The 10,282-nt window shown below is 37.6% G+C and overlaps 1 protein-coding gene across 1 annotated transcript; it reads left to right on the top strand.

Annotated features, from left to right (window-relative positions):
* Nucleotides 1-2,532: 2,532 nt before the first annotated feature.
* Nucleotides 2,533-3,193, top strand: LOC136229554 (histone H3.2-like). Its single transcript, XM_066018419.1, has one exon. The coding sequence runs from the start codon at nt 2,663-2,665 to the stop codon at nt 3,071-3,073; it is 411 nt and encodes a 136-aa protein (XP_065874491.1). The 5' UTR covers nt 2,533-2,662; the 3' UTR covers nt 3,074-3,193.
* The last annotated feature ends 7,089 nt before the right edge of the window (nt 3,194-10,282 follow it).

The raw sequence follows: 10,282 nt of genomic DNA, 5'->3' as shown, positions 1-10,282 counted from the left end.
CTCTTGTCAATAAACAGAGTGGATCCAAGCATAAGCCACATCCATGCTGTGGCCCGAGTAGCGTCATCCCTACCCTCAGCGAGAAGCCCCTGTACAGCCCCAACAAATACACCTCCACCTGCCCATAAATGACTAGTCGGTAACAGAAGCTCAGCCTGACTCACCCCAAACATCATCATGCACATGGCATGAAGCGAGTCAGTAGGGGGAGACTCGGACACCATCGGACCGTCGATCGGGATCCGAAGAATCTGCCACACATCATGCAGCTGGATAGTCATCTCCCCGAACGGCATGTGGAAGGAGTTCGTATCAGGCTGCCACCGCTCCACGAACGCAGTCAACAGCGGAGTGTCGAGGTTCCTGAACATGGCATGTGGAAGGTGAGACAAACCAGTCCTCTCGATCATCTCCCTCAGCTGTAAAATGACACATATACAATTTATACAATTACTGAATGTTTTTTATGTTTATAGTTAAAAATACAAATTACAATAAATGTTGACACACTATATTATTCTTACCTCGGCTGACGCACCAGACAACCACTGACACAAATCTCGGCATGTTGCTGATCTGTTGTAGCATGTCAGAAACGACCGAATCTCTCCTCCCAACATCCGTGAGGCAACATGTCCTAGAAAACTAGGAATCACGGAACCATCAACGGGACCACCATCAACTGGTGCAGTAACTACCCAGCTCTCGTCCTCACTAGCTTTGGGACGTTTGCTTGTCCCTGATAATTATAAAATTATACTAAATTATACTAAAAAATACTAAAAAATTATACTAAATTATACTAAAAAATACTAAATTATACTAAAATTATACTAAATTATACTAAAATTATACTAGATTATACTAAATTATACTAAATTATACTAAAATTATACTAGATTATACTAAATTATACTAAAAAATTATACTAAATTATACTAAAATTATACTAAAAAATACTAAATTATACTAAAATTATACTAAATTATACTAAATTATACTAGATTATACTAAATTATACTAAATTATACTAAAAAATACTAAAAAATTATACTAAAAAATACTAAATTATACTAAAAGTATACTAAAAAATACTAAATTATACTAAAATTATACTAGATTATACTAAATTATACTAAAAAATACTAAAAAATTATACTAAAAAATACTAAATTATACTAAAAAATACTAAAATACCTGTACTCGCAAAACGACCTCCTACGCGCTGGGTCGGCTGCTCATCGCTCTCCTCAACCTCGCGATCATGTGCAACAGCGGACTGTCGCACTGTCCGGGCTGCCACATCCAGGTAGTCCTGAAAAGAATCGCTATCGGGCTCTCTGTCATCAATATCGGGCTGCTGCACAATCGATCCCCTCCTCAACTGGTCAGTCGCAGCCCCTCTCAGCCTACGACTAGATACATCTATACCACGCAATCTCGTTTGGCGTGGTGTATCATCCTCGTCGTCCATATTTAGCCGACTAGCAGATGACGGGATGGATTTCCCACCCCTAGTAGGTCGCTCCGTCTACATAAAAAATTACACTAAATTAAGAAAATTTTGCTAAAATACTACTAAATTAATAAAATTGTAAATATACTATAATTATAAAATTATACTAAAGTTTTAATCAATTTATACTAAATTTATAAAATTACCCTAAATTAATAAAATTGTAAAAATCATGCTAATACTATACTAAAATTAAACTAAAATTACTAAAATTTTAAATAATATAAATTTTTATTAAAAATCCACGTGGGCGTAAGGGAATCACGCCCTAATCACTGGTAGGGCGTATGAGTATCACGCCCTACCAATGGTGCGGGCGTGATAGCACCACGCCCTCCCAGCGGTTCGGGCGTATGAGTATCACGCCCTACCGTTGGTGAGGGCATATGGCTATCACGCCCTCACCATTGTTAGGGCGTGATGCTCATACGCTCGAACCGCATGTCGGGCGTGATGCTCATACGCTCGACCTGCGATTCCGGCAAATTTTTACAAACCCACACAGATTCATTTTTAGCTCAAAATCAACGAAATAAAGCGGTGAATCTTACCACTTTATCTTTTCCTTTACGTCTTATGTCGCCATCCATGATTCGGTTCACTGTGTTGTCCGGATTTGAGCAAAAATCGTTTAGGGTTTTTAAGAGGTTTTAGATTTTTTGAAATTTAGTGCAAAGGGTAGTTCGGTCAATTCTAGAGGCTAGAGGTGAGAATTAGTGCACAAATGAAAGTGGGCTCATCTATGCTACCAAGTACCAAGACAATGAATCCACTGTGTTGAAATTCCATGTCCTATTCCCATCCCCCTTAACAACCCAAAAACGAAATCGTCTCAAAAAAATTGGTTCGAGCCAAAACTGAAAAACGTACGCCGTCACTAGCAGATCCTATTGGTCGCTCTACGCATCACGCGGATTGCGATCCGCATTACTCTTCTTTAAACTAATCTCAACCGTCGATCTTTATTCACTCTACACTCGAATTTCAGCGCTTCATAAAATTTCAAAACCTGCCAAATTTCCCTCCTCCCCGCCAAATTTCCATTATAAACAATCCCCTCCTGCTTCTTCTCTACACACCAATTCTTCTCTTCACTCTCACTTACTTGCTTTCTGTACATTCAAACAGTTTTAATTTTTATCTCCAATGGCTCGTACTAAGCAAACTGCCAGAAAATCTACCGGAGGAAAGGCACCAAGGAAGCAGCTAGCTACAAAGGCTGCCAGGAAATCTGCTCCGGCTACCGGTGGAGTAAAGAAGCCTCACAGGTTCAGGCCAGGAACTGTGGCCCTTAGAGAAATTAGGAAGTATCAGAAGAGTACTGAGCTCTTAATCAGGAAACTTCCATTCCAGAGATTGGTGAGGGAAATCGCACAAGATTTCAAGACAGATCTGAGATTCCAGAGCAGCGCTGTTTCTGCACTACAGGAGGCGTCTGAAGCCTACTTGGTTGGAGTTTTTGAGGATACAAATCTATGTGCTATTCATGCTAAGAGGGTTACTATTATGCCTAAGGATATGCAGTTGGCTAGGAGAATTAGGGGCGAGAGGGCTTAATTCTGGTGGTTTCTGTTCTTACATTTACAGTTAGTTTTCAATTGGTTGGATAGTATGTGGTTATTTAGTATTGTATGTTGTTGGATGAAAAATTGAATGGAAATTTCATGGATTTTTCAAGTTTACAGAGTGCACTCCACATGTTTGTGAAAAGTCTCAAATTAGTTTTTTTCCCCTTGTTTGATTTAATCATTATTTCTACTAATTAACAAATCCAATTTGCATATGGATTAATCCTGGATTAGCAACTGTCACAAGGATGATTGATCTAGATTCATTTGTAGCGAATGCTTTGAAGATTGAATTGACGTGCACTTCGGTTTCAACATTCCAAGTAAGAAAACATCAAACTAATATGGCTACTGGTATTATCTAGGTTCTTTTTCAGCTTTTGGTTGTTGAAAAATGTTATGCTCTCTTTCAAATGATGAAGAAGAGAATACCATTGGGTCTAAGTCTCACCTCACCTAATCCGTCTTTTATTTTGAAGACTTGTTCTGTAAAATTTCAATCCTTGTGCTTGCAAGAAAAATGGTTTCTACTGAAAATTTTACATATTTTTCTTTAGTCGATGATTGGGAATTGAACTGATTAATTATGTTTGGTATGTTTGGAGTGAACCAGTTTTAAGGTAGAGTTGAGAATAGGATTTTGTAGGTGTTGGAAAGGGAGAAATTCATTGTGAGTGGAGAAAGAAGGGTAGAAAGCAAAACTCAATCCCATTAATTGGTTGCCATTGATTATTGTTTTGGCCCACTATTGACGAGTGAAACAAGACAGAAATAAAATCAAGTGTTCGTGTTATGGTCCTTTTTTGTTATTTCAACAGATCAAAGTACTGGTGCTAATAGGGTCTCATTAAGTAGGAATATAACTTGTGAGGTAAATTATAGGTCTGATGAGTGAAGATTGCCCAAATGGCTCCCCGTGGAATTAACTCACTAAGAAAGCCCAAACGGTTCCTTGTGGAATTAATGTCTTGTTGGAAGCACCCCGAGATATAAGAGATCTGATGAGTGAAGATTGTTCAGGACCTAGCATTAGGAGTCCCAACTCTGCTGTCTTAGGATAATTCCCCAGCTATGCTGGTTTTTTTTTTTTATGTTTTTGCTGTTGTTTTTTTTTCCTGGTTTGCTGTTTTGTAATTTTCTTTGGAATAATAAAAAAAAAATATAGGTGTGATTTACGACCTGTAGAATGTATTATAACATAGGTGTATAATTTTCAATTTTATCCACAAAATTATACAAATCCCTTTTGACATAATGGACCTATGACATATGTTATTACTAAGTTAGTCTTTTATAATTTCACTTTAAAATTCTTCAATTATTAATAATTATGTTTACACCTTCAATTATTCTTTTTCTTTCTCACACATTTCTCTCTTTTGTGTTATTCTTTTTTCTTTCTTTTCAACATAAATGAACCTAGATTTCTTTAAGCTTCCAAAACTAAGATTTTTTCAAACTGAACAATGTCTCCAAACTCAATCTTAATGATTTTGAGTTACAAACACTTTTATTTTTGCATTTAAAGTTTTTTTTCTCTCAAAAGCAAGACACTAAATGGGATAATGTGCAGCTTTGTATCCCTTATATTGTTGGTGATTCGCTTCTTTTCATGTGTATCTAAAGTTATCCACCATATGTAAAGCTCTCTTAAAAGCTATGTTTTTTCCATTGTTAGTTTCAGAGAAGAAACATTTAGAGAAATGGTCGTCATCCTTCAATCACATGACTACGTCAGTGATTGTTAATGACAGAGTAACATTGGTAATGGTAAAGCAACTGTGAGCACCTCGATCTTTAACTTGGAAAAGTTCGTTTTTACATGACATTGTCACTTAACGTTTTTAAAAACAACAAGAGGTGTATCCCTTCAGGTGTATGCATTACTTATCACTTTATCATGTTTTAGGCTAATTTAAAATGTCAAAGTTGCTACTGAGGATTAATGTCCATGAACATATAAAATAGATAATATACGGGCTCACAACATATCATATCTTCAGAGTTAGGTTCGTGAATTAAAAAATTAAAGGGTTTGATTAATAAAAACGTAGACTTACTTTTGTTAGAATATCATTTATAATCTAATTCATTTTTAGTTTATAATTTCATTCATCACACGAAAAGGGTTAAATAAATACTGAATAATAAATTACATTTCAAAATGATACAAATAGCTCTATACAACCAATCTATTCCTATGAATTAAATCTAGGGTAAAGTTCAAATAAAACCCATGTGGTTTCACTAATTTTCAGATAAAGGACCGTGGTTTACTTTTTATCAAAACGAGGACTGAGGTTTTCAAATTTAGCAAAATAATGACTTTTTCGATTGATACTATTAAAATCACCCTTGACGACTTCAAAAATGACATATTTTAAAAACTACTAATATTCTAAGCAACTTTAATTCTTCAACTTTTTTATTTCGAGATTATTTAGATGATATTTGGTAAAGAGAGAGAAAGTTAATGTTTAGAGAGAGAAAGTTCCAAAAAAGATGGTTTTCTAAAATCGAAAATGTAGTTCCATAGAAAAAATGGCATTGAACAACTTTAATTCTTGAAAATTTTCATTTTCAGGTCGTTAAAGATAGTTTTAATAGTATTATTAAAAGTGTGAAACCTCAATCCTCGTTTTGACAAAAAGTAAACCATAGTCCTTTATCTGAAAATTAGTGAAATCACATGGGTTTTATTTGAACTTTACTCTTAAATCTATTAAACCTCCAAAACAGATAAACATTAGCTGCGAGACATTGGAACTGATACAGATCGGTTTCGGGACGTGTTAGTTTTAATCGTAAACTAACAAAGATGTTTCTTCTCAAGCTAAACTTGAAGGAGTTAATCCCGGTTTTATGGACTAAATCCATAGGAATAGTAAAATCCCCATTGTTGAAGGTGAAAACCTTAACAAGCTTCAATGAAAAAAAATATAATTTGATTTGATAAAAGTTAATTCAATTATAAAGAAAGAGATGTATCTATACCATCTTAAAACCCCAAAACCCCTGTGAGGCGCCGTTGGGATCGGCCGGGGACACTCCGATGCCAAAGTCAGTAATATTTCTAAGAATAAACTGTAAGCACAAAAGTAGAGAATCAGTAAGTGTACCTCAATAGCTTAGGATGCAAGCTATTTATAGTCGTAGAGTTGTAACTCCTTGGTTACTAGAAAGCCTCCATTAATGTCCATTAATGGTGGTTACGAATCTCATTGAAGAATCTCATTAATGAGCTTTTAATGAGATTTATTGGGAGTTAACCCTGCCGTTTGGAGGGCAGATCGAGATGTGATGGCGGGTCTCCATAGGTTTGACTATGGGTAGCGTATGGCGGAATCTACGGGATTCGCCACGTGGATGTCTTGCTCGATACGCCATTGCTTCTCCATTGATCGTGGTACGCTGTCATTTTGGTGAATATCTCATTTGGTCCCCCTTTCAGGGAATATTCTAGTTTTGGTCCTTCATACTTTATAGTGGTTGTTATCAGAAGCCCCCCTAAAGGTATAAAAAGCTCTTTAGGGCTATCTAAAGCATGTTTTAATGCTTTTTCATCATATTCCATGCTATTGATCTTTCAAGTGTTCAAACTTCTTCTGAATTTTCTCAAGGTTTCAAACTTGTTATGAATTTTCCGAAGGTTTCAAACTTGTTATGAATTTTCCGAAGGTTTCAAGCTTGTTATGAATTTTCCGAAGGTTTCAAACTTCTTATGTCTCGAGGTAGGTGGCCAACCATACCCCTAGAAGCTTATGATAAGCTTTATGGATTTCTTTCACTGGGATCCAATGTATGGAGACTTTTATGTTGTCTGTGAACTCTGCAAACAAAAGAATAAACACATTTGATAACAAAGGTTAGAGAATCAGTAAGTGTACCTTAATAGCTTAGGATGCAAGCTATTTATACTAGGATACTTGTAACCATCAATGTGGAAACTAGAAAGTCTCCATTAATGCCTCATTAATGGCGGTTACTGATCTTATTCAGGTATGACCGTTAGCTCATTAATGGGTTATTAGTTGCCTTTATTAGGAATCAGCTTTGTCGTTCCTTGGGCGTATCGATGTTGACGGCGGGTCTCCCAAGGCCTTTGACCCTTTGAGGCGTGTTGAGGAATCCATAAATCCGTTTGGTGGATCCTTACCCATAAGAGTATTGATGGCTGATCCTTCATTCTTTGTCAATTTATCCTTTTTCCCCATGTATGATATTTGGATGTTTATGGAGATATAGATGAACAGTCATGTCATTACTCATCTTTAATGCTATCAATTCTCCACTAATCCCAGTATTTATCCTTAAAACCCTCAGAGTTGGAGTATTCGAACAGTCAAGTCTTTATTCCCTTTCAATGGCTATTAATTGCCATTTAATTGTATTTATTCCCATTTATGGATGTTAATAAAGGCGCCTTTTGGTATTCTTAGATTCGTCAAGACGTATGTACGCTCTCCTTGAGAGCTATGGCGGGTCTCCACTACTCGCTCTCATCGGGCGTATCTCGTTATGGCGTATCTTGCAATGGTCCATGTGGCGTGGCATAATGCTAGAGACTCCTTCCTTTTCCTCATTATTTGCATATTCACCCTTGCATTAATCCGTGTAGGATTATGATTCGCCTTAGGGATCAGTAAGAATGATCAGCCATTCAGGGACTTTTTGCGCGTCTCGTGGGGGCGTTTTGGCACTCTAGTATTTACTCATTTTCCAAAGTGTTTTTACTTTGCATTTGTGAAGGCGAGACTTTGTTATTTCTATGATGAAGATGAGGCTTCATTAATTGGAGATGAAGACGAGGCTTCATTATTTGGAGATGAAGACGATGCTTCATTAATTGGAGATGAAGACGAGGCTTCATTAATTGGAGATGAAGACGAGGCTTCATTAATTGCAGATGAAGACGAGGCTTCATTATTTGGAGATGAAGATGAGGCTTCATTATTTGGATGAACCCTTTTCTTTCCAGAACTATTTTTACTAATGCATTATATCTTTTAGCAAGTAACTTTTTAGAACCTGGTTTACTTAGGACTTCTCCTGATTGTTTAGGGCAAGTGGCCAGCCGTACCCCAATGTGTGAACCTTTTTTGAAGGTTTAAAGCTTTTATTCCTGGTGAGGAAGTTAAGCTGCCCCAGGTGTTCGATTGTTTCCTATCTTTGAGGTAAACCGATCCGCCCTTAGGTCTTGGAACCCTTCTTTGGAAAGGGATATGAACCTTTGTGAAGGTTTGAAGCTTTTATTCCTTTAGAGGAAGTTAAGCTACCTGAAGCGCTTGATCTGCTTCCTATCTTTGAGGTGGATCAGTTTGCCATTAGGTATAAAAAACTTCTCTCTTGAGACAAGTTTTTTGAAGGATGTAAAGATCTCACGTCTGAGAAATGTTCTAATCCTGGCGGTGATCAGGGCTTGATCCGCCGTTGGGTCTCCTATGTTAGATATGAGAAAGTAATTATACTTTGAAGGATGTAAAGATCTCACGTCTGAGAAATGTTCTAATCCTGGCGGTGATCAGGGCTTGATCCGCCGTTGGGTCTCCTATGTTAGATAGGAGAAAGTAATTATACTTTGAAGGATGTAAAGATCTCACGTCTGAGAAATGTTTTAATCCTGGCGGTGATCAGGGCTTGATCCGCCGTTGGGTCTCCTATGTTAGATAGGAGAAAGTTTAGGGTGTAATTATCTCATGTTTGAGATAATCTTAACCCTGCTTTTGATGGTGACCAATATTTTTCCTGTCTTTGAGGAGAGAGTTGAGCTCATTTGAAAGCTCTGGAGGGTTTGTGTTTCTTATCTTTGTGGAAAGGGCATCCGCCCGTGATGGGGATCAATTGTCCCATCTTTGAGGTAATTGATCCGCCTGTGGAACTTTTCATTCGCCAGTCATTGGGCGTATATCCCCTCTTTGATTACATCCGCCTGTTCAGCTTTGCTATTTCTTTTTCTATAGAATTTGGAAAGATATAGAACAAAACTAGGCAAATGAATATATAAGAAGCATGGCAAGAAATAACAAATTATAAAATATAGGATATTATAACAGTTTAATGCACATATGAGAATACGTAAAAATACTGATTTGTAGGCCCATGGTTCCGTCTTTTCTGAACAACTAGAATCGCATCTTCAGCGATATTGAGTTTATGAGTGATCACATCTGGATTGACCCCTGTGAGGATCTCATCCTTCCATGCGAATATGTCCTTTGACTCGAGGAGAACCTTCGTAACACCATCCTTGATCTCAGGTTTTAATCCTTTGGCGATCTGCACCCGTTTTCCATCAGCAATAAGGAACATTTTTTTGTCGCCAAAAGCTGTAGTGACAAGTTCATCTTCCTCACCTTCGTCATTTTTGGATTGTGGGCGAATCGATAGTGACGCCGAGTAGGTCTCTTGAGCCACCTTTTGGTTCCCGCTAATCATTACTCTTCCTTTGTTGGGGGGAATGTACATTGCCAGACGACGGATGGAAATTAGGGCTGTAACCTCTGAGATGAATGGTGGCCCAAGAATGATGTTTATAAGCTAATTGTCCATCCATAGTAGAGAACTCCAGATCACCAATCCACTGTCCATCCATAGTAGAGAACTCCAGATCACCAATCCACGCTTGATCATCATCCGCCAGCTTGCATTCCAAAGTTACCTGGCCCTTGATCTGGATAGTGTGACCTCTGGTGATGATATTGCAAGAACTGTCCGTGTCTACCATTACTCACTTCATTTCATCTCCCATCCTTCAATCGTCATTGTTACTACCAATGCATCTGTATGTGGAGAGATTACTGGACCTGTTTTTGCAAAAGGGGAAATTGAGGGACGTTTTATCCAGAGCGGATATTTTTATTTCTGGGATCTGTCTTCTGCTTGTCGTCTTGTTATTTGTTATTCTGGACAAATCTATCTAGTTTGCTAGCTCCCAGCAAGCTTCAAAATGTGGTGGCCATTTCTTCTATGGAACTTGTAATACGTCTTGGCGTTCCTTTCAACGGTTACATGCTCCCCTCCTTTGGGTTCGGGATATTTAATGTCCCGTTTATATTGTACTCTTCTCCTTTATATTGTGGCAAGTTGGAAGCTTTAAACATTCTGTCCGCCTCATACTTCAAGGTCCGTGCTGTGAACGGCGAATTCATGTTAACTGGATGGGCGTATCTTTTTGCATCGTTCTCTCATCTATCTAGAG

Source organism: Euphorbia lathyris, chromosome 5 (assembly GCF_963576675.1).
Source record: "Euphorbia lathyris chromosome 5, ddEupLath1.1, whole genome shotgun sequence".
Taxonomy (NCBI): domain Eukaryota; kingdom Viridiplantae; phylum Streptophyta; class Magnoliopsida; order Malpighiales; family Euphorbiaceae; genus Euphorbia; species Euphorbia lathyris.
This window is presented reverse-complemented; position numbering and strand designations above follow the sequence as displayed.